General features: G+C 43.6%; 1 protein-coding gene across 1 annotated transcript in view; it reads right to left on the bottom strand.

Annotated features, from left to right (window-relative positions):
- Positions 1 to 9,600: 9,600 nt before the first annotated feature.
- pdzrn4 (PDZ domain containing ring finger 4) overlaps positions 9,601 to 25,258 on the bottom strand; it is a 35,582-nt gene continuing 19,924 nt past the window's right edge. The window contains exons 2-9 of the mRNA XM_044020233.1: positions 24,270 to 24,541; positions 23,152 to 23,254; positions 18,066 to 18,164; positions 15,958 to 16,020; positions 13,297 to 13,398; positions 12,977 to 13,090; positions 11,274 to 12,302; positions 9,601 to 11,188 (exon numbers count right to left, since the gene is read on the bottom strand). Coding sequence (XP_043876168.1) covers positions 10,616 to 11,188; positions 11,274 to 12,302; positions 12,977 to 13,090; positions 13,297 to 13,398; positions 15,958 to 16,020; positions 18,066 to 18,164; positions 23,152 to 23,254; positions 24,270 to 24,541 — 2,355 coding nt within the window. The 3' untranslated portion in view covers positions 9,601 to 10,615. The remainder of the gene's footprint in view (positions 11,189 to 11,273; positions 12,303 to 12,976; positions 13,091 to 13,296; positions 13,399 to 15,957; positions 16,021 to 18,065; positions 18,165 to 23,151; positions 23,255 to 24,269; positions 24,542 to 25,258) is intronic.

Genomic DNA, 25,258 nt, shown 5'->3' with positions numbered 1-25,258 from the left:
GTGATTGGTAATAATGAAACCATTCTGCCTGAAGAAAACAGTTGTGTCATTTCCAATATTAGCCTCGGCCGTCTTGTAGCACCAGACCTCGTGACCGTCATTTCCATGATAAAAACCATTTTGCAGGGTTTGTATTGGAACTCTGCAATTTACAACAATAGCGAATGTATAATTCTGCTGATTTCAGTCTTGAAGTTCAACAGTTTAATCGACCATTTACAACAATCTTTGCACTTTGTATTCAACAAGTTTTATCCAAGAAACTTACTTCTGAAAGTTGTATAATATTGACGTATTTTAGTTCTAAGAGCTAAAATATGGAATGAGTGAAGGAACTCTGTGTAGTTTCTTCTCTCTTTGCATGAATTGTATAAGAGAGGGAAAAATAGCCTTGGGCTTCTGCCTGTTCTTTTTGTTAGTGGTTAGCGATTGTGTTTATTATACTGTGTGTGTGTGGATTGTGAGTATATTGTGTGAAATGGATCTGTGAATAAAGCAGAATTCTTTCTCTTCGTGCAATTTGCACATTCACACAAATAAATTGTTTTGCTTTGTTGTTCATAAAGTATCGTCAAAATAAATGAATATGAATAATTGAGGCAGACGTGTATAGTGTAGCAAGTCGTTCACCTGATTTTTCTCTTGCATAAGTAGCGAGCACCATCTGTGCTCCTCTGGCCAAAACCAAAACACCTCCTCCTCTCTGTGTTTAAGATAATCTCATGGAGGCAATTATTCTGGAAATCCTCTTGCCACTGAAATCAATTTGCTTTCATCAGGCCTAATGACACTTGGTTAGGGCTTCATTTCCAAGTAGACCATTCGGGGGAAGCTATTGATGGAGGATGAAGTAAGTTGGTGAAAACACTTCAGGATCCAATGATCCATATGGTCAATGGTCTTTGCTGCGTCGGATCAAACAAGAAGTGTACACACACACACACACACACACACACGGTAATTGCAATGGTTTGAAATGAAAAAAACAATACACTATTTTCTTGTTTTTGTTCTCATTTGTGTACATTTGCTTATTCCTCACTTTTACATATAATGAAAATGACCAGGCTGCATGCAAGAAACAAAAAAACATGCAATATGGGGATTAGGACACTCTAAATCGGGGTGCCAAACTCATTATAGTTCAGGGGGCCACATTCAGCACAATCTGAACTCAAGTGTGCCGGACCAGTAAAGTAATCTCATACCCTAAACCCTTTGTTTTCCATAAAATGTACATTTGCATTACATTGACATATTTTAAAAGAAGTCTCAAAACGTATTATGATCAGTGAATCTACAAAGACACAAAACATTTAGTCCCAGATACCTGGAACTGAAAAATATAGTTATTTGACATCTTCCCGTGGGCCGGATTGGACCCTCTAGTGGGCCAGTTCTGGGCCGCGGGCCATATGTTTGCTCTAAATTGACCGCAGGCGCGAGAGTGAATGGTTGTTTGTGTGTTTGTCATCCCCGGGGATGGACCCTCATGTGGAGGAGACAGCGGTAGAAAATGGATGGATGTCACGACTGGCACAGTACGGCTTTAGTATGGATAGTAAAAGAGTGGTGATGACCATGAACCTGATGTATAGTGGGCTTGTTATTTTTACAACATGGGCGCGACTATGGTTATAATAAGACTGATGGATTACTTTGAATGTTAGTCGTGAAGATGTTTAACTTTTATTTTGTAGCCGGATCTTTTTATAACCGCAGTGAATGGGCAAATGCCTCGTCTAGTACTGTATTAACTTTTACCGCCCCCCCCGGTGCCCTCGGGTCAGTGCTTACGTTGGACTCTTCTTGTTAAAATAAATGTGCAGTTTTACTTCGGGAGCTCGGTAGCAGGTGGTCTACTCACAGACGCCAGGCTGAGCGGCAGACACATTTTCACATTTGATTGGCCGCCGCCGGGGCAGTCTACGACCGCTACACGGCATCGTTCCCGTGGAGCTCAGGTGAAACAGGAGTGGAGCCAAACAACCAAATCTCAGAAATGTGCTGCTGCAGGTGCTTAAAATGACATTGTTTTTCTCTTGCCTGGTAACAGTGGTTTTATGACGCACGCTGGCCATCATCTTCAGTTAGGGCTGCTGATGACCTCGTGCTCTTTCACTCGAACCTTGTGTGAGTACTTGGCAACAAGAAACACTATTTTCTGATTGGCTGATAGGTTGCTAATTCAAAACAGCGGTATGAATGAATAATTCTTGATGCGGCGCCCCCCTCAGGCAGGGAGGAGAACCATGTTGGTATCCCATGTGTTGAAGTGCTGTGAGCTATGTTACTGGGTGGTATATCTCAACTTTCTTACATTTAGCCCCTCTAACTGTGCATGGAAACATACTGTGTTGCATCATTTGGTGGAAAACAAAACAAAAACAAAACAAAACAAAAATGTGCTCTCTCCAAGGAAAGCCTCCACCCCCGTGGCACTTACCATGTGTGTGTTTCCTTCAGATGTCTGCAGGGTGTCTGCAGGAAGACGTTAATAGATCAGCTCTGTTTATCTTTTAATGAGCATGCACATTAAAAAGACAAATGCTTTTATTAGCATATTTGAAGAAACTACCTTGTGGAAATGCAGGGTTTTTTGTTTTTTTTGTCGGAGCTCTGGGTCACCACAGAGCAGAGCAGACAATTTAAACCAATAACACCACCAGGATGCCTGCAGTAAACCAGTAATAACTGAGCGAGATAAGGAGCCATCAGCCAGATCAATAAGGGAGCGCATCACTGGCTAATCAAAGCCTTCACCCACAGGAGAGACTGAAACAGAATATGCTCGGCTCTCAGGATACACCAGGTGTCAGATTGTGGATTATGAAACCAGCTGCAACCAAGCAGCTATTGTCATTCCCGAGACAAAAAAGAGCAAATATGTTAATTCTAACATTCCAAAAACATTAATATTTGTACGTTTCTTTAAATTTCCACGCAATTTGCAGCATGGTATGATCAAATGTTGAGGGGGAAAAAAAAGCTTATTTTGATCTGACTGTAGAGGATGTGATTAAAAAATATTTCAGTGCAATCCACACTCACGATGCCAAGCCCTACAAAATCGTCGGCAGCTGTTGCCACTTCTCACGGTACATCTTTCCTCTCCACCATCCCTGAGAGGAACAGTTACACCCTCTTTGTCCCCAAACACCTCCCCCCATCGCTTCTGTTCCTGTGCTGTTCCACTCATCTCGAGTGTTAAATCTGCTTTGAGGCGGAGGCTGTGCATATTTCATATCGCCCATTAAGCACGAGCCACCTTTACTGTAGCTACACGGTTCAGCTCTGCAGGAGTTCTCCCTGAAATATCAAGTCTTGATGCTTGATATCCCTAAGTTTAACACTTTAAAAAGAGCATTTCCAAGCTTAAGTTCTTGTCCTTTGATTCCTGGTTGAACACTAGGTCCATAGAACACCATGTTTACACCCACCGGATGCGTTCATCACAGCTCCGTGCTGCGCGGCGCGGCAGGAAAGCTGGAGCCGTGAGACAGGGATTTCTTACATGGGACCTTTTATTCTGAAAATATACCGGACACTGACAACAGAAATGAAAAAATTTGTTTTTCTTAATTTCAAATAAACACATTAGTCCGACTTAAATCGACATAGTCTTAGTCGGACTAACAAACCTGGATAATGCGATTCATAGTCTGACTACTCCTGCATGTATACGCTTAGCCGGACTAGAGTCAGACTTGGGCGGAGTCACACTCTATCTGCTTGGCTGTCTTAGTCTGACTACGGCCTTAGCTCGATTAAACTGTGCATGTTATCGCACCGACTACTTAGAGTTTACAAAACGTTGATTTGCATATCTATCAGCTACTGAGACAACAACCAGTCCAATCCATAAAGGACTAAATAATATAATCAGGAGTCAAAGCTACAAAATGTCTGCAAGCATCAACCCAAACAATCCAACTCTTAAACAATTAAGAGATGAATTGTTTAAAAGAGGATTGGACCAATAGCAGTATTGGTAGGAAAAAAAAAAAAAGAGTTATTGAGCCATCCCTACAAACAGGAAAACAATTAAACAAAAGGAATTGAAAATATAATGTACTGTCTGTAACTGACAGCACATTCCGCTGTCCTTCAAACAGGAAAAAAAACAAAAAAAAAAACGTTCTGTTAAATAGAAGTCTGAATGAGCCCTTAGTGGATAATTATGGCTATGAATAGAAGTTTAATGAATGGAAAATTATCAGTCATTACTCCACCCTAATAACTCATTTATTCCGTAATAAAACACCAGTCGTTATGATGCTGCAGGGTGCAATAAATGACAGACTTCGCTGTTGTTGGCAGAACAAACAACACTGATTGATAAAATCTCCACCTGCAGGATGTGCATACGATAACGCAGGACACGGAGCATGATGAGAAAGGGAGAGTGTGTGTGGTTTTTTTATTTTTTTTCCTCCTCACATTTATAGTGAGACACACGTGAGGGAAGAACCCAGAAGCACCGTTTACACTTAGCAACGTCACCGGAGCGATTGGGCGTTTATTGCCGTGCTCAAAGGCTCCTGGGCGGTAGCTGCTGAGGAGGAGGAGGAGGAGGAGGAAGAAGAGGAGGAGGGGCCCCTTAAGAATCCAACCTGCAGGTTTCTCCACAGAGGCAAACTTCAACCGTCAACTTTAGGCTACATTCACTTCTGCAGGGTCTACGCCACACATATACCATTCTTCTGTGTGTCTTTAAACACTCCTAAAGCAAGATTTAAATCTGTTTTTTCCCAAGAGGGCGATACTGATATATATGAAAGGGCCACAGCTTTTAAACATTTACATTTTAAATGTACTTACTGAATGAAAAATCATTTCAAAACGTGACATTCTGAGGAATCTTTTCTGTTTCTGAGGCTGTTTCTCATCTTAGCTCCGATGCTAATATCACAAAGTTGACCAATCACTGTCAACATGACACTGTGGGCCGGATCCGGCCCCAGGCCCTTATGTTGCCCATGTGTATACTAGATTGTTCACTGAACATGCTAAATTACTTTTCTGATAAAATCCCCTCCAGCAGTGGATGAACAGGATGGTTGAATCTTATTGCTTTTCTAAAACCGAGGTGTGCTCAAAAGTGTTGAGAATTCCCTCAACTTGCATTTCTTCATAACTAATATACTAATATCTTATTAAGATAAGAATACATGACAGGATTAACAATGAACAAATCATGCAGGGCTAAATCAATAAGAAAAATAACACACCCTGGCGATCTGTCCAGGGTGTGACCCCGCCTATCGCCCTATGCCAGATGAGACTGACACAGCATAGGATAAAGCGGTCGAAAATGGATGGATGTACTATAGTTTTCTACAGCAAACACCGCGTCAGAGACGATAAATCAACATTGAAATTCCGTTTCATCTATAATACAACAGTATCCTCTGCAGTGAAATAACACAAGCTTCACCTTTAGTCCGATGTATTATGCATGTTTACAACCAGCCCTTCACTGTGTGTAACAGCCAGTGCAAAAATTTAAATCAGCCCACGGTCAGTTCAATTGGTGAGATCCAAAACAAGAATCACAGTCGGATGTTAAACTGTATAACTTACAATAATGACAAGTAAATCTGCCGCCTCTAATTTGCACTGTGTTCCAACAGGATTAATATGTTTGTTAATGTCTTATCCATAAGCTAGGGACCATCAATAGTCAGATAAGATACTGACAATTTTAGAAACCATCTCTGAGGTCGACCGAGACAAATAACGTGTAATTAATAAAGCATCAGTTGAGGATCTCCTCTTTCATCATATTTGCACACGGGGGTATATATTCACAGTCGACACCACACGTACGCAGAGACACGTCACAGCATCTAAAGCAGCATCTCGGTAAAAGAACACCTGACTTTGTTCCAGTCCCACTCACTTTCTGCCACTTCAAAAGGCATCATCAGATTAAAGAGAGCCAGGATACCTCTGCTGCTTCTTCTTCTTCTTTTTCTTCTTTCTTTTTTTATTCATCATTGCAACACAAGCCTGATCTCACCACATCAGAGGTTGGAATTTGAATGAGACAGATTACGAATGGTTGAAAAGGAGTGAAAATATTCATGTTTTCCTAAGGTTTCCTATTATTAATAATATCATTAAAGCCTCATTTCTCTCCTCTTGTGCCATTATGACACGTTTTAGCAGGAAACGCACCTGAACAAGTTCCTCAAAGTCAGATGAGCGTGACATTGAACCACGAGTTCATTAAACTCAGCCGTATTAATTTCACCTACAGTGACCTGTCAAAGCGGCTCATTTTGTTCTAGTACAAAGGCAACAGTGATTTCTTTTTTTCCTCCAAACTTTCTCACATTTATCACATGAATATTGTGACACTTGGATGATACAACTCTATCGGCTTAATTGGCGCGAGAGAGCGGAGGGGGAGTTTGGCTCAGTGAGCAAAATTAAAGCTCACACTTCGCTTTTTCCTTGTTAAAACAACAACCAAAAACATACTGTGTTAAGTGAAATTTAGAGGTGCCGGAGAACAAGTCGTGTTTCCTTAAAAGACAGATTGAGGCTAGACCGTTTCTAGACTCTATGGCAAGCGAGGCTTGATGAGCTGCGGACTGCTGAGCTGGTGATTCTTGTTGTTGTTGTTGTTCTTCTTCTTCTGCTTCTGTTTGGTCTTTTTGAACAGTGACGATGAGAAATGTGTACGCGGCATCCTTCGTCTGGGGGAAAAAGGGCTCTGTCGAGCAAAAACTATAAGACCCGACTGAGGGAGTGTTTGTGTGTATACAACAGCTCGATTGGTTTGTTTCCATTTAAAAGTTAGCACACCATATTTTTTTTACGATTCCTTATGTACTTTCATCCAAGGCAACGTCCTTTTGGACAAGCTTATTCCATATTCTGAGTAGTTACCCTGGCTTTTATAGCTTTAACACCTAACACTGTATTATGGTGATGCCACTGTGATTCATTCCACTCTGGAAACTGCCAGATCAACATTTAAAGGCGACATAGAATGCTTGTATCACACATATGTTAGTTATGGAGGTCTACTTACACATATGAACTTGTTTTCATGGTTAAAAACCTCCTAATCGCTGCAAACGAGCCGATCAAAATAGCTCCTCACTGACGCTCTCGTCAGCCGCGCTGTTTCAGACCAAAACCACATCCCCAGAACGTGGACTGTGTTGTGATTGGCCAGCCAGCGAGAGCTTTCCCACCGTCCTGTGATTGGCCAGGTACCTGGAAGTGACGTAATAGATAGGCCAGCTCTCAGTTACACAGCTCCCCCCTCTGGCACGGTGGATGCTCTGCATCTCAGCAGCTACAACGAGAGTAGTTCTTTTTCTGCGGTTGAATGAACGCAACCGGATGTGCCCGGACCAGTGCCCGCACCAGGAGGCGCTACGGTGGTGAGAGGAGTGGTGAGGATTTTTGATGACGACATCAAATTAAGGAAGTGCCGATCCGCTTCGCAGAGCCCAGGAAAACAATACAACATTATTTTCTCAGCAGTGGCTGAACTGTTTGTTCTGAAACTTTAGGGTTTCATAAACGAGGTAATGACGCACATACACACACACACACACAAACGCAGCGTTAATTGGAGCTTCCGGTCTATGTGGGCTTTAACACACATTCAATTATCTTCGCGAAACACACAGGGAATAATCACTTGTAATGCTGGGATTGGCCCGCAACAAATGAATCCCTGCGTTCCTGTGCCACTGCGGTCACACAGACGGAACAGTGTGGATGTGGTGAAATAAGACGGTCGCCGGGAGAGAAGCGGGTGCAGCGCTCACCTGATTTAATACTATATGCATCATCGCCGTGGTGATGGTTATGCCTGTCTGATGTCTCATTAATTCTTCAGTTCACTGGGCTGTGGACAGACACGGCAGATTGACAGGGGATAAGGAGACTTCACCGGCATCTCCTCAGTGCTTTGAGTATAGTTGAGCTTTGATGCTTCCTATCACTAAATGGACATGTGCCCCCCCCCTTCCCTGCACCCACAGCCCCCGCTCACACTGTCACTCAGTCCTCCTGGTGTGAATACATGAATACTTTAAACTGTAGTGACAGGGTAAATTACTATGTCTGCTCTCAAGCCACACAACATCAAAAATGCTTTATTATGACTTCCTGCGAATATGGAGACCAGGAAGCCCGGTCTGGTGCGACCCGGAGGCAGGTGTGACTGTTTTCCGGGCGCAATTATTATTATTATCGTCGTCTCTATGTCATTTTCCCACATGCTCAATTAAAAAGGCATCTTCTGTCGTATTCATAAAGTACACTCTTTGCCTTACTCCACATACAGACACAAAGATCAAGCGTGTTGTTGTTCTCTGGAGGAAACAACACATTTACATCTTAAATATTACGTCTTTACATCGGGGACACGACAACTCAAAACGTGTAAACCACAGGCCCCAGCATGCATAATGTATGGTGTAACTGCAGAGAGTGGATAAAAGGTGCGTCCACCTGGGATGTGTAGGCAATGTTTACTCGCCGGCCATTTTATTAGGTACACAGTACATCTAATAAAGTGGCAGGATTGACACCTGGTGTCGTTTTCTGCTGCTCCAAGGTTCAACATATTGCTCTTCTGAATACCTTTGGCGGGAACATGGTTATCTGAGCTTATATTGCCATGATTCCATCATGGTACAGTTGGGTCTGGTACAGTATGGTACGTTTGGTATAGTAAAGCCGTCGGTCAGGCGTGCGTTTGACTGAGAACTGAGAACAGCACCTTTACTCGTTATGTGTCATCTTGGTACTAATCCTAATGGAAACACCAAGAAATACGTACCAAACCGAACCATTACTCTTGGTGGGAACGCGCCAAAAAATACTCGGACCTCGCAATCTAGCACCGGTCCAAGTTTAAAGCACAAGCTAAACGTGCTAAAAGTTGCAATTCAAAGCAGCTACGGGCCACCCGGTTGGCTTAGTGGTTAGCACTCTTGCCATTGGAGCAAGAAGACCGGGGGTTTGCTGGAACAAGGGCCTCTCTGTATGCATGTTCTCCCTGTGTGTGTGTGTGGGTTTTCTCCGGGTTCTTCGGCTTCCTCCCACAGTCCAAAAACATACAAAACGGGGAGTAGGCAAATTGTAAGAGAGGTCCATGTATGTGGCCTTGTGATGGACTGGCCACGGTATCGCCCTATGTCAGCTGAGATTGGCACAGCTCCCCCCCACAACCCTCATGTGGAGGACAAAGCCGTAGAAAATGGATGGATGGATGGATGGATGGACCCTCTTTCTTTGTGTTGCAGCTACTGTTGTTGGCTACCGTAATTGTTTTCATTCTGAATTAGGATTGCAAGGGTCATAAGATCCACTGCTGCAACTTGGCCACGGTTCGTCCTCATGGACAGCACATCCGAGAGAACAAACAATGGCAGAGGCGTTTCACGCCTTCCTTGTCCTAATTGCCTTCGTCCCTGAGGACACAACAGAGCCAAGTGACCACGGCTACACTTCCAGTGAGGTGAAAGGGTTTCATTTCAGCGAGTAATGTGGTGCAAATGAAGAGGGAAACACATTCTAGTCATCAGAGGACAGAGTGTGTGCTGAATAAAAAGGGAAATCTTTCATTTCATTTTCTTTTTATTACAAATTTTTGACCATCAACAAATACTGAAGTCAGGTCCTCCAGCAAGGCGAAAGTGGAAAGCAGCATGTTTGGGTTAAAAAGGCTGCAATATGATAGCCACTTATTGTGAAACATTTATCAGATAGACCATAAAAATTAATTTACCATAAATAAAAATAACAGTAGACAATATAAATATGATTATATATCTCACATGTATAACATTATTTGCAAATATTAAGGTCTAAAAAGGTCAACTCAGGCTAAAAGTGGTTCTTCATTTGACAGATTAGATTTGTGACTGTAATTTTGAGGTATGATATCATGTTGAAATTGTCTCTCTTTTCACTTGAGTGCTCAAATAATTTAAGACAAGTGTCATTATGAAGCCATTAAAAGTATTCATTTAATGTTAATTGTCCTCCGGGGACTTTTAGAAGTTAATTTCTCTGTGGTCGACAACAGAGCAAAGCAGACTTCAATCAAATAGCTTCAACTCTAACTGACCTTGATGGATCGGAGCTACAGACATAAATAGGAAATTACAATAAAATGTTTACAGGACATTGACATTTGGTGTAAAAAAATCCCTCTACAAAAGGTTACTGAATTTATAAAGCGTGAAAAATATTGTATTTTTTTTTTCCCCCATTATAAAAAAATGCCACCTTGAACGAGGCAAGCGAAGTCACTTCATGTGTAAGGAAACAGAGGAATGGACAGCATGAAGACACAGTACAAAGTATACATAACGTTAAAATGTTGGTCCGTTTTTTTGTTTCTATCGGTTCGAACCGACGTGCTACTAAACTTGTTCGCCAGTGCTTAACCAAAACTTAGTGTAAAAACATGGCGGATGTCATCTGAAAATGCAGGAAAAGAGTTTTTTCAATTTTACAGTTTTCTTCAGAAATGCTACAAAGTCCTCAGTAGTGACAATTTTTTTTAAACTTAAACAAACAAACACCATCTTATTTTAAAGAACTCAGTAGATCCTGAATTGCAGGCTACCTGATATTAGACCGTTGTGACAGACAGAAAGGCATTGTGTACTTTGGAGCCTTCAGGTACTCTGGCTCCATGGCTCATCAACTCCTGGATGGTCATCCAGTTGTCAAGGATCTTTTTGTTTCGCTTCTTCATCATCTTCTTGTGACTGAGCTCTAAGATGTTAATCTCCTTCCTGCCTTCAGCGCCGCTGGCTGGCCCCTCCTTCAGGCAGTCTAGGCGACTCTTCTGCATGAACTCCCTCCTCTTCCTTTGCTCCCTGGCCCGCGCCAAGTGTTGCTTCCGCTCCTCTTTGCTCCAGTAGCGGCCCATCTTCATCTCACTCATGGCATCGTCGTCCGTGGTCATGCCACCGCTCCTCTCCTCCCGAATTCTAAGCGCACGCTCCCTAAGGATGCGGTCGCGGGCGGGCCTGCGGGCCACGTAGCGCGTGCCGTCTGCGCGAACTTTGACCTTCCACTCGAGACGCGGTTCCCCAGGTCGGCCGCTCCGGTGCACGGGATCTCGACAGACGCTGACCAGACTCAGCTGGCTCTGGGAATACTCCAGGGATGAGTGCTGCTGTAGCAGCTGCATGTAGCTCTGCAACACAGAGAAAACTGTCAGACGAGAGATACTCAAAGGAAAAATCAGTGTTTGGTTGAAATGTCTCTTCTATCCTACAAACCTGGAGTTGCCTGGATCCACCTTGGCCTTGATAAGGTGTTGTTTGATAGGAACACCCATAGGGAAGCCTTCTCCTGGAATCCCTAGTCCGGCCTTTCTTCTCACACCTTTCATCATCTGCAGGCAGGGCAGGGTCTGACTCAGACCTAGAGGGGTTGCTCTGGTCTGGGCTGCTGGAGATAACAGGGCTTGGATCTTCTGGTCTGCTACAACTAGGTGTACCATGGGGTTTGGGGATAGTGATGGGGCTGGAGGGTGTGGAAGATGCGAGTCTGAGGTTTTTCTGGTTGGTGATAGCGATGTGTCTCTGTAAAGAGTGGTCCGGAGATCTCTCCAAACCAAGCGGTGTCGACCGCGCACTCTCTGCTGTGTTGTAGGCACTGGAGCTGTCTTTCTCTCTGATCTTATCACTGTCCAACCTCTCTGGGTGTTCATAAATGTCGGCAAGCCGGCTGTGCCGCTTGGGTCCATCTTTGGGGCTCCATCCTGGTGAGTCCAGGTTGTGGGACTGGCGGAGCTGATGCGCCTGCATGATGCTCTGGCACTCCAGCTCAATACTTCGCAGTTCCTCGTTAAGCATCCTCAACTCATGTTCTACCCCACTACCACCTTCCTCACTATCCACACCATCGCCATCCCCTTCACCTTGCTCGGTGAGGCTGCACTCTATGCTGTGTCGAATGGAGTACACCCCGCACTCGCCTCCATTTCGGATTTGACACTTGAGCTCCAGCAGTTGCTGGAAGCAATTCTCTAAGCCGAGGACCCCACCCCCACTGTTGCGAATACTAACTCCCCCCTCATGGCTTTGACCTGTGGACAGAGTGTCCTGTGGAACCGCTTTCGGGTGCCGTGTGTGCGGATGCTCCGCCAGCCATCGGTCCCTGAGGCAACGGGCCGGACTTCTCCTGTGAAGTCTGGCCAGCAGAGGCTGGTGCTCGGGACTGTCTGTACTACGTCCAAAGCCACTGTCTTGATTGTTGGAGGAACAGGTAGCGGTGTCTGTTGTCATATCCTCTTCAGCCTGATGCTGGACGTATGAAGAAACATAAAATCAGTTTCATTCAACTGCAACAGGTTCCTGTGAGTGTTACTATTCAACTATGGGTAACCAAAGTATCCAGAAACTACATTCATGTGGGACTATCCTGCACCTCAACAATCCATGATGCAAGTAGTATGCTCGGTTTTTAGTTAGATGAAGACTTTTATTTCGTAACCAAGTGCGTTGGTTGCCAAACATGAAACATACCATAGGCATTTTTGACTTAATCTTTACTAACCTTACCTATATCACAGTTGCAGATATTGGAAAACAACGACATCTGACAGTTTTATTGAACATAATCCAAGTTTTTTTTTTTTACAGAATTGTTCAATATGAAAATATTGTAATATGCCTCTTACTCCAGCTACAGTATCACTCATCTCATCGTGTCTGTCCTTGATCCCACTCACTCTTTGGCTCATTACCTCCCCTTGTCTGATTATTTGCGTGTCTGTGAGTTTGTTAGCAGGATTATGGCAAAAAGATTAAACAGATTTGGAGGATTTTGAAGTTTTTTTTCACTATCGTTAATGTTCCTTGTGACATGGCGAAGTCAAGTAATGCTAACGGCATTATGGAAGAAAAAAGACACAGAATCCAGATAAAAATCTGGATTTAAGTTGTTGGCTATGAAAGTGCCCTCCAATTTAACTCACTTCATCTCCTCTGTCAAAGCTATGTTCCTTCTTCTTCTTCTTTTTCTTCCTCCTTTCCTCAAGCTCCAGCACCAGCTCCTGCTGCTCGTCATCTAGCCAGACCTCGTCCTCCAGCTGCAATCACAACATCTTGTCAGAAAACTTCATCTCTCGCTATTACTAGGTGTGTGTGTGTGTGCGTGCTTGTGCAGAAACTGCAGACAATCACACTGACAGTTGGAATGAGTGCAGCGAGCACTTGGCAGACAGCTGTTGTTATTAGACATGACACACAGGGCAGGGGAGCGCGGGCGGCGCGGTTGTGTGGGGAGTGTGTTTACCTGGATTTCAGGTCTCGTCACCAGCAGTATGATGCTCCTTGCTTCTTCACTTGACAACAGGGCAACAGCTTTCTCTCGGTCTTGTACCTCGCAGCCATTTATCTGCACATCAAAGACACGCAGGTGACACGTTAACTCAGAAGCCCTAACTACATACCCAAGAAAAGAGAGTCTTATAGTGATTTTATCATCCATGTCACTGCCACAAATAAAATGTAGAGTAATAAAACTCTCCATTTTTATTATTTTTACGAGGCACACGTTTTTTTCTCTCACTCTCTCCAGTAGTTTTTTACACTTTCACATTCTCCCCTTCTCTCCCGGTCCGCTCTACTGTCTCTTATCCCTCCTTCCTGTCATCCCCTCTTCCTTGTCCATCCATTTAGAAAGAGAGTCAATCGTGTGTGCGTGCGCGCGCCTACGTTGACCTCACAAGTGTCTGCTCTCACCGCACATCCAGACACACAATTAACTGTTGTTTGACAGGTGGCGTTCATCTTTTCCTCACTAGAGTAATGGGGCTGTCAGGAGAAGATAATAGGGCCCGGAGTACAGAGGCCCCGCTCCCCACAGCTATTCACACAACAGAAAAACAGACACTCCGCGTTCAGAGAGTGAAGGAGATGTGTGTTAAATATGTTCAACCTTTAATGTTTGAAATGGTTACTGCAGCTCCATTTCAAAACATCATAGAGTGCAGTTGCCAAAATCACCAGTACACACAATACAGTAGGTAACTGTCCCTCTGTTTGATTCATTTGCACATGCTAGCAACAAGCGGAGATTGAAAGTGAAAGTTTATCTGTTTGGTGCAGCAGCAGCAGCAGCAGCGGATAATTATAACATGAGGACAATGTGAAGAAAAAAACAACAACTCTAGGCTGTAAAACCTAAATATCCTCTCCGTATAAGAAGATGTAATTAGCCAACCTTGGCTCCAGTTCCCTGTATGACTAGAGGATCATTTCAGATTTGGCCTTGATTGCCTTCTGATTATAGGCTGATTTGAACAGACTATGTTGCCAAATTATCCTGGAGTGCAAGGGGCGAACAGACACAATTTTAATGCTATCAGACGCTTCCTGATTTCAAATCGTAAAATATCTACGACTGAACAGCGACTGGGGCTTGAGCAGAACTTGGAAATAACCGACGAGAGCGAGTTGACCCAGAAACGGATGTTGCGTACTTGTTGTTTAGAACCGTATCTTGTACAAGACAAGTTGATTCCGCCTTCTCAGCCATGACTTCATCCACAGTTTTTGTTGCGTTTCACAGCACAAAACATCGCACGCACAAAACAGCTAGTAACTGACAGCAGTTCACCTGCATTCTGAAGTCACGTTTAATCACGCTAGTTTCAGCGAGATCCCATATCCCTGGGATCTCATCTAGTCTGCGATATTGACAAATCCTTTCGTGTCTGGGGCAGGCTTTCTTTGTCCAAGAGAAAATAATCTACATTGGCCTCATATTCAACTTCCTCTCCACTTCCAACCATCTACATTTTAATGCACCGCCACTGCAGATGCAAACATTTGAGTTTGCCACCCACAAACAAGCTGGTATCAGCTGTAACAGTCTTTCCTTAATGTCTGATGACATATCATGGTCATTTTGTGGCTTCATACAGTTCGTACTCATTGCCCCACAGGTTTCAATTCACGTTCTTTCCAAACTTTTTGAGAGTGAAATGCTTGATTTCTCATCATCTTGCTTTAATAGCAGAGGAGGGATCAACAATGAGTTTGTAAAGCTTCAAAAATGGTGGCCAAGGAAGGAGGACATGCAATATTTTATATAATCTTGCCCCAAAGTAAAAGATATTCAGTGTAACATGACGACGACAACAACAAAAACACACAACCCCATGCTAGAGTAGCCCCACAAATAACAACTGAGAGACGCTTGCTGCTTCTCTGCTGCAAACACACTGAGGCTGCAGAGGCTAAAGTAGACTGTCAGGCAGTCTGCAACAGCCAATCAGGAGGAAGACAGTCAGAGCTGCAGAGTGTTTCCAATCGGCTCGTTAACGAGTCAAGGGAGAGGGCAGCTGCTTTCGGTCGGTTTGTATGCGTCTCACACGCTCATATGTAAGAAAATAGAACTAAATGAAGAAGAAAACATGGTGGCAATGGTGAGAGTTCTGTTCTGTCTCCTCACCAGGTCTGAATGAGGGACAGTTCACCTTGATCACACACACCTGGTGGCATTTAAGCCTGGAGTCACACTTTTGCTCTCTGTGTTGCACTGAAGGAACAATGGGAACTGACAATGTGTTGTCTGTAGTAGAGAGATACAACCATATACACTGCATGTATTATGCTAAACTGAGGGATAATGACACATTTTAACCACAATATACTTGTGGCCCCACCCTCTGCAATGTTGCCAGTTCTCTGATCGGTATACTGTAAACAGTGTACAATAGACAGCATCCAAACAATGTTCAAACCATGTTCGAAAGAGAACAGCCGGCAAGTCTGATCCTTCAGGTTCTTTTGCATAATGAGACAGAGCGAGAGTGAGACAGAGAGCGCTGCAGCGCCGGGTGTAAGTGTGACAAAGAACTTTAATCTCCCCGGTAGAACGAGGGGTTTAAATATTCCTACTTTGTGCTCGCGTTGGGGGGGAAAAAAAAGTGGAATTTTAGCTACACACCTGCAAAATACGATCTCCCTCTTTGATGCGTCCATTCCTCGCTGCTATGCTGTTTGGCTCCACCTGCACAAAAGAATATGTAAATCAGCGCTCGCAGCAGGTTATTGTGAAACTCTCTATTACTGTAAATAACTGCTCCAAACAAAAGGCATATTTTTCTCACTGGCAATTTTGTATTTTTCAGATGATACAGGATTTCCTTGGTAAAGATGTATAGTACCGCTGCTTATATCCCCCCCCAGTGCAGTAGCTAGTTGCCGACTGACATGTGAGTCCTTGTAACGTATAAAAGAGTGGAGGTGTTTTCACTGATGCACGAGCGACAACATAACGGAAGACTGAAGACATAAAACAAAGCTCCGACACTGTTCGGCTCTGGTTGAATGAATCAACATCTCCTATGTTTTGAAATGCATCCCGCTGGATATGCATCTAAAACACAACAAACCCTCAACAATCATGCGGTAAACTTTTGTTATTTTTACAGTGAACCTTGGAGAAAATGGAGGGGAGAGGAGGGGAGAGGAGGGGGTTTTAACACACATTCCCAAAGTTGCACGAGTACAATCTATACATACATTTTAATGAGGGTACATTTGCATTTTCATCCTTTTATCAGGGAAACAAAAATAGATGTGTGCCGTCGTGGGGAGACTGTGTGAGGTTCAGTTCGCGCTCGTATCGTATATATTGGTTGTGTAGTCAGGGTCTTTTTGTAGTTCAAGAAAAGATGTGTTCTGTATGTACCAGATCATTGTAAGTTCAAAACAGTTAAAGGTCCAGTGTGTAACATTTAAGTGTTCATTTACAGAATTTAAAATGTAAAACCGTGTCTGATCGCCTCGTCTTAAAACAATTACATTTTCTCAGCCTTTTATTATGTTCTTTATTAAAAGGCTCAGAGAGCGTCACAGAGGCTGCCGTCTTGTGCCGCCCGCGTTTCTAGTGGACACATCTGCCACAGCCTGCGTTTCTGAAGCGGAACCTTGCTTTACAAACAAAGAGGAGTGACATTCTCTCTGGTATGTGAAGGCCGGAAAGGGTGGGGTGAGCAGAAGATTCCTCTATTGGTGTAACGGCTCGGTACGGTATGAATTTTTTGTTGTTTCCGTACCGAAATAAATGGTCCCAACCATTCCCTTTTTTACCATACCCTTCCCTTAGGCTACCAGAGTCATGTTATTGTATGGGAGCGAAACCCACGATAGCAAACTGCTTCCGCGCACAGTGCAAGCTACCGCGCATACTGCCGCCCCACCAGTAGGTGGAGTATAAGCCCCGCTCACCAAGCAGAAAAAAACATTTCGATAACAGAAGAAGCAGTCGCCAAGGATAGTCATCCGTGGCCGAGGGAGCTGAAGCATCGCTCTCTTCTTCTTTGCTAGGAACGCGTCCTGTTCCCCGAGTCCAGACTTGTACCGCCCCCCGATGGTGAAGTCGGATACTGCAGTAACCTGACGCGCGAGGGTTCCAGGGTCCGCGATATGCGCCGTGCGCGGCATGACCTTCTAAATATGTAATAATCTAATCCCTAATGACATTGAAACAATAAACATTTTTCTTTATCATGTTTGCAGAGCTTATAATGTAAAGAAAAGGTTTGTTTCAACAAGTGGAAGAGGAAGGATTTATTCCAAGCCATAAATCAGTCGTAGAAAGTGATCAGGGAAAATATGGAAGTGGAGAAAAAGGCTGTATCCAATTAAAACAAAAATGAATGACGATCACAAGATTGGATTTAGTTTTTCAGAGCCGACTTCCTGTTGGCCCATGTGTGGCTCATTCACTGTTGATATTTGACTGGCAAACATTTTCTCCTCATTCCTCGGTAATTCGCTTCCTCTCAGCTTCAATACCTAATGAAGGGAATTCAAATGGGAATTCATGCCGCCTTTTTAATAACTTCCTGCTGCAGCAGTGTGAGGGCTCGTGTTCTGTCAGACTTCATTCGGGAGAGCTTGTTTTTTTATATTAGGTCTTCTCCAAGTCACGGCACTTTTTTTATTTTTCCTTAAGGGATCGTGCGACGGCAGAAATCACTCCCCATTATTTTCCGAAAAAGGAAAAAAAAAAAGCTAAATGTGCTAACAAGGTGTCAACGCGCTGACCTGGCTGACATAGATGCTCGTGTCCTCCTCATCATCGGTCCTGTAGCACAGTGTCAGGCCCAGCTTCTCCAGGCTGTTCTGCCGACACAGCTCCACCTCCTGTGATACACACACACACACAAACAAACAATGTTACGCCTGAGCCTATGCTTTCCCCCTCGTCAAAACCCTATCATTTAATGATATCACCCACAGGTTTTATGCTCCACATTACTGTTACTAATCACTCTGGGGATGTTTTATTGTCTCACAGTCAGAAGTCTGTAAAATTGCTTTAGGTAAGAAAAAATAAAAGATGTTATTTTTCTGCTGATGCTCAATATTCACGAAGCGGAGGGCAAATCGATGTTTTTCCAAAAGTGTATGTTTGTGCAAACTTTAAATGTACCAAGCGAAGACTGGGGAAGCAGCGCGGGATCATGGGAATTGTTGTCCTCGCTGTCTCGTTTGGTTGTTTTTGTGTAGTATGAGGGTTCGGCAGCAAATGGCAACGAAGTAGCCGCCTTCTGTTCGTTAAAAATCTCTGATGTTTGCTCGAGGAGATACTGTACATTTAGGAAATCAGAGGCCATTGTGCAGCACCTATGCATAGACAAAGCGAGTATTCAGCTTCAGGGGTGGGTTTCGTCTCTTGGTGTCACGGTCGACTTGTTCACTCTACACTTCTGTCAGATTGAGACTTAAACTCACTACGACTCAATATGTACTCACTGAACAGAGGAAGACACGGCACAATGTGCAGCAGCTCTGCGCAGTGCACTGCACTGGCATGTGAATAATTATACCAACAAAAAAAACAAAAAAAAACACAGTTAACATGAAATAAAAGCCTGTACATGTCACACTGAGCGCGCCGCCCTTTGATGGCTGTGGTGACGGATGAAAACTTCTCGAAAAATGTGCCCCCAATTTGCAGACGGTGCCTTTTTTTGATCTCTGCTCTGCATGGACGTAATCACGCAAAGATAACGCTGTTGGTAATCTTTATTAACCCCATGCTGCCAAATTAATTTCAGCACTGTGAAGTTGGGGTGTGGCATGGAGCCTGCTGGTGTTAAAAAAAAAAAAGAAGAAAAAAAGAGAGGGGATAAGGGGGGAAGTGGGGGCTGGGGTGTTTGAATTAAACCCCAACCCCCATTTTTCTTTTTGGTCATGGGGAAACCACGATAGCAGAGATTGACAGGGGAAGTAATTAATTTCTGTGGCATTTAACCCCCTGTGCAGACAATGCTGACCTTCAAAGGTTGTGGTGCGTTATGACTTTATAACACTGTATCTCAGTGCAGGAGTCTGAACGCCACACACTTCCTCCACAGGCTGATTTGTGCCGAACCCTGACAGTGAAATACAGGCAGCATACGGCGAGATCAGACAGTACTAACGCCTTAATGTCAGCGCACAGTCGGGCGGCGCGCTGGGTTCTCAGTAAATGACTGGAGTCGCTGCTGAATACTCTCCAAATGTGTGGCGCGGCGGGTGCCGACGGAACTGGCTCAATTAGTGATTATTGGATCATAATCTGTGACTGCAGAGTTTTAAACGATGGCACCGTGGCGACGTCTAATGCGATACCGCGCGGCTTACATGTCTACGTTTACGGTATGTGGCCGTAACCAGAGGAGCTTCGCCGCATGTTACAGGCGTTCTACGACACAGTGTGAGGCGTCCTGTCTTTTAGAGCCACATTAAACATCTGCGAGTAACACTTCAGGCTAATAACGCTGTTCTTTCATGTTTCATTCATAAAGAAATCACCGGCAGAGTCGACGTTCCATGGCTCATTGTTTCCACATTGGAGAGGACGACAGTTCCACAGCTGTCACTATTTCGTTGCCACAGTCTTTAAGGCACGACGAGGGTAATTCACACAGGAAATGATTGAAAATAAAAACCGCATCCGACGATCGGTTTTGGTCTTTTCCCCTCTTCAGTTTAGTGGCACACTATGGGAAAATGGCCGCTGCTTAGATGACCTCAACCCATTTTCAGTTTTGTGATAATGTCATTTGGACTGTTTCATTTTGGGTTTACGGGAAACCAGCGGCACAAACGGATGTGGGTGTGGATTTTGAAAAAAGATGTAAATATGTTATAGGGTCTCGCTATTTATTTATAGCCACATCACGCTATTTGACATTTTTAAGACCCGTGCAGCACTTTTGCTGCTGGGCCCATTAGAGAGGAAAACCCCTGGTCATTATAGCCTTTGCTGCATTGATTTGTCTCCCTCGAGCCCCCACTCATATTTTGGGAGTGCAACACTAATCACAAGTTTACAACTTTAATGGTCGAGGCTCTTGTGTTATTAGACGTTTGGGAAAAAAACAGCCAAACTCATTCTTGGCGTCGCAATATCTTTCAGCCCTTTCTGGCACTCAGTGATTCATAATTAAGACGTTTATTTTGACTAATTTGGCGAACATCTCACTGGCTGCTGCCACTTCATCGACTGTGTGGTGACCAAAGAGAGCTCCCATTATAATCTGCCATTATTCAGCATTGATTTGCCTGGGAAACAAATGTATAGTAAATATCCTCCTCCACAAAAAAAGGGCTGAAATTGTCTTTGTATCTCTAGAAACTCACTTTCTTCATGTATGGTGTGCATTACAGAGAAGTAGATTTGGCAAACGTACTGTACAGACGAGTATTATGACAGCAGGAGCGCCCGTGTGCACAATCAGTGTGAAGGGAAGCTAAACCTGGCAGTCAGAGGTAATGTTCCCGGGAATGGTAGTCCCATTCTTTTTCATTTTGAGGGGAAAGCCATTCATGTTTCAGTTAGATACACACGGATGAACAGAGGTAAGTGGCTGATTTGGTGTGTGCATGTGTGGCAGGTGGGCTTGGGAGGTCTTTCTCTTTCCTTCTCCTAACTCTCTCAGTGTGTGTAAATGTAAGCGTGTGTTGTTTTTGCTGCAGCGCTGACCTTGTTCTTGTACAAATGCTATTACTGCACACAAGCCACACAGTTAAGGCCACAGCTGGCAGCAGAGGAATCCTAATGACCCGCAGTGCAGTTCACTGAGGCAGTGAAGGCCTATTAGGCCGGTTTGGAACACGGACAATTGCAAATGTCACTCACCGTGGTCACCGAGTGCAAGGTAGATATCCACTGTGTGATTGCCTGATGTATCTCTTTTCACATTTGGCGTTCAGCCCAGGCTCAACTCCCGTTTTCCCAGTTTGCTTCTACAAAGTGTTTAGTTGGGTCGATTGTGGTGATACTATCAACAGGTTTGCCTGCCACCATCCACCTCGTCCAAACCGTAGATTAGATACACAAATGAACAAAGTATTCCGGTTGCGAGATAAACTCCCACTTTGAGGCAATCTGTTTCAGCAAGTGGAAGTTCACACACGTCTCACGCTGATGTCCACTTCAATGTGCTTTACTGCACTAAATTTATTATCTCTATATATAGGAACAGAATTGACATCATTTTTCCATTTAGGAAGACATAAAACTAGCAACTGAGACCGTACATCGGTAAAATTATAATGGAAAATGTTTACTGGCATAATAAATCAAGTGAAAAATTGACTTCCATTCAAAAGGCGTGTTTGTGGAGTTGCCCCCTGGTGGCTGACTATAACTTCCTTCCTATTTCAACACTTTTCAAAACAAAAGACATTTCTGGAGTCTGCGGTCCAAAACGGTCTCACCCTTGGTTGATCGCCAACTCTAATTTCAGGAGCCATAGCTGTGATAGCCATTCCTTCCATGATGCAAATGACCCCAAGCGACACCGAGCGCAGTAGAACAGCGAGAACTCAACAAATAACCAAACCAAGCAGGAACCCTAACTTAACACAACACGACGTTTATGAAACCCCAACAAACAAAAAAAGCGTTCAATCCTGGTCTCCAGTTCAAACACGTAGTCAAAATCCTCGTCCCTTTCAAGGGTTAATTGGTAAATGCTGCGTTTATACTATTTTTTGACACATAGAATGGATAAATAAATGACTATATGGTGAACATATGGCACAGACGGCACTCTGACTTCCATCTTAATGACAGACAGATGGATTCAGATGAATGATTAGATCCAGAAAAGGACGCCAACTGCTGTGACACACCAAAGAACAAGACCCCTGCCACTGTATATAAATGTACTGTACAACATCCTTGACAGATCTCATAAATCCAACTTTGTTGTCGATTTCCACCAAAGCTATTATTATTATTATTGCCATCATCATCATCTACCATGTTTTGTCCACCACATACCATTCCCAGTTTCTGTTCAGGCTGTCAAAAGAACACATTTCAGTGAAGGACGGTTCATGGTGAAAGGGAAACAAACTGCCAGCGAGTGAAGTGCCCAAGTAATTTGAACCTTTTCTTTGGTGCTGTTACATGAAGAAGAGCCCTTTCTTTTAAATTCAGGGACGGTGCCATGCTTCACAAAACAATCCAAACAGAGTGTGCTCCTTCAGCAAGGGGGCAGCCAATTTTCCCGTATTATTGTGATAGCCAATTTTTCTTGTATTGTTATGGGACTTGTGAGCATCATAAAAACAGCGCAAGCCTTGGATCATCTCCTGGGACTCTGTATTTCTGACACAATGGTGGCCTCATCGGAAAAAAAAAACAAAAAAAAACCTTCAGGCCTCTTTAATCATACAATTCAGAAAAGCACAAATAACCCAAACAGCATTTCTATTTACAAGTGTTTTACTGTGCCTGTCCTTCATTGGGGAGCTGCAGTTTAATTTATGAAGAAGGGCTACAGCCGCTTTATTTTATAAGCTGAATCCAGGATTTTAGACTTGAAGCTGCAGTGCATAACACTTACTTTTTTGTTGTTCTTATTCTGCCCCTGGGTTTCATCAAGCAATACTATCAGACCTGACACAGGGAGCCTTTGTGTGTATACAGCAGCGGTACCTCATCAAACCTCTGAATGACTGAAGGTTTTTCCACAGAAGAATTTTCCTTTGGAAACTTTTCCATGTTTTTAAATGAACCTTGAGTCATTTTAGGTGCCAAAACTATACCATAGAGTCCCAATGTGAGTGTGGTATACAGGTATATTAGTACATTTATAGAAGGAAAAATCAGTCTAGTGTAGAACTGTACCTCATACACGAACTCCTCAGTCCTCTCCACCTCTGCTGGGGTGTTCGACAGATATTCAGGGCATTCGTAAAATTCGTGCTCCATGGTGTGGATGGAATGACAGCTGCAGGAAAAATAGAAGACGTCAGAGGTTTACGTATGTAACTTCTTACTAAATGTGTGCGCGTGTGTCCGGTGTAATTTATTTAAATCTGTTATGTTTTGGATCAATTTATTTGTGTAAGAATTAGTCATAAAAAGTAACCACTAACTACAGTGGCCTTCACATAACACACAGGATGTCGCTCGTCTCTGTTTACTTAAGCGGGTTTAACTTCCAAAAATGAGTTCTCAAACTGGTTTGTCTGTTCAGGCTTCTGTAGAAATATGGCAGCAAAAGATGGCGGCCTTTCCAAATGAAGACCCTTGTCTACAGAACACATAAAAGGCTTATTCTAAGGCTACAAAAAAAGCAAACATACTTTTGGGAATTATATTCAATGTCTCCCTTCGACATGTTACACACCAAACCTTTAAAAACTATTCATGCAGTTTGTTTTTTATGGCCCGAGACTCCCTTGGCCCATGCATAGTCATTTGACATACAGTATTTCTTCACACTGTGCATCTCATTCCGTGACAAAACTCTGACCAAGACTTCATCCATTCCTGCCATAAAAGCCTTGACCTCTGTAAATTGCCACCATGATAATTGCCTCCCCATAATCATTGACCAACACTGGCAGATTTGTAGTTTTATGGGACAAATTGATTTCATTTTCTGCCCAGCAAAGCCCAATTAATAGCCAGAGAATGGATGCCGCGCCAGAATGTCAGCTCGATCAGCCCGTTGGCTTTTAATCGCCCAACAAAAGCTCCCATTAAAGAAAATAGATGTTGCACACAGAAGCAATTACTGCATGCGAGTTTGGCTCTGCATAATGATATCACAGGGACAAAGTACTTAACTCTGCTGGGGAGTTCCACTCTATGATACAACTGCTTAATAAGTACCATAAAATAAATTGTCCAACCTGTACATGTGATCTCATTACGTGCCATTTCCACTTATTTACCTTTTAGTAAACACGATCACGGCTGAAACTTGTATGCGTTCACTACAGTTAGTACATCATCACCTGTCAGACAAAAGGAAGGGACAGATGTCGGGGACAGGCGGAGTAGCGGGCCGAAGCTTGGCCAGTGCCATGATGTGCTCAAAGGTGATGTCTGTTTGCGTGCAGACGTCAACGGCGCCCATGTCCTGCGGCGCGCCACCGTGGTTGTGGGCGACAGCGGCCGCAGCCCTGGTGGGGGTTCGCCGGATGACCTGGACAACGATGGGGTCTCGCCTGATAGTCTCCACCACCGCATCGTCACGGTCGACCTTGGAGAAGTCACGCCCGTTCACCTGAGGATAGAGAGATCACAGAGGCAGCTGGCTTTAGGGATTTGTTGACAAGAAACGATGGATGGAAAACACTGCGCTGTCTGTCTGAAAGTGGAAGGACACTAATCGTATTCTATCCGCACGGAATGTCCTTGTGGAAATAGCAATGATTACTGTAAAATATAGAGTAAACTGTCTCTGAAAGGACACAAGTTAGTGGAAAGAATAGAATCGTATTTACCATACGATATAGAAAACATCAGTTCAGTTATAACCAGTTTTACACATAGGATGAATAATAAAAATAGACCCAGGAAAGAAGATAAAAGTAGCAGTTAGCCACCAGAGCTAGCAAAAAGAATTCCTTGGAAGTCTTGAGGAAAAGTTACCCTAATTCTCACTTGATTTATAAGGTCAGCCAACATTTTCCTGATGATTTACTGGTCGCCATTGATGATGTTCATTAAAAAATAGACAGTGAAGCACAGTACACGGGTTGATACACATCCAATAGGGTCACATGGCACCAGTCTAATTGAGAATCTGGAGGCTTCTCAACGGAAACCAGGAGACGGTGTCCATTTTTATATAAAATGTTTATTTCCGTATCAAACAGTTTCTCCTTCAAACCCGTGATCCATGCGTCCACATTTATGGGCTGAATTACTCCCAGTCAAGCTAAGTGCTTCGTATTTTACTGCACTTTTCCTATAATTCTTGATTGAGTGAGCACATTAC

Source organism: Solea senegalensis, linkage group LG3, assembly GCF_019176455.1.
Source record: "Solea senegalensis isolate Sse05_10M linkage group LG3, IFAPA_SoseM_1, whole genome shotgun sequence".
Taxonomy (NCBI): Eukaryota; Metazoa; Chordata; class Actinopteri; order Pleuronectiformes; family Soleidae; genus Solea; species Solea senegalensis.
This window is presented reverse-complemented; position numbering and strand designations above follow the sequence as displayed.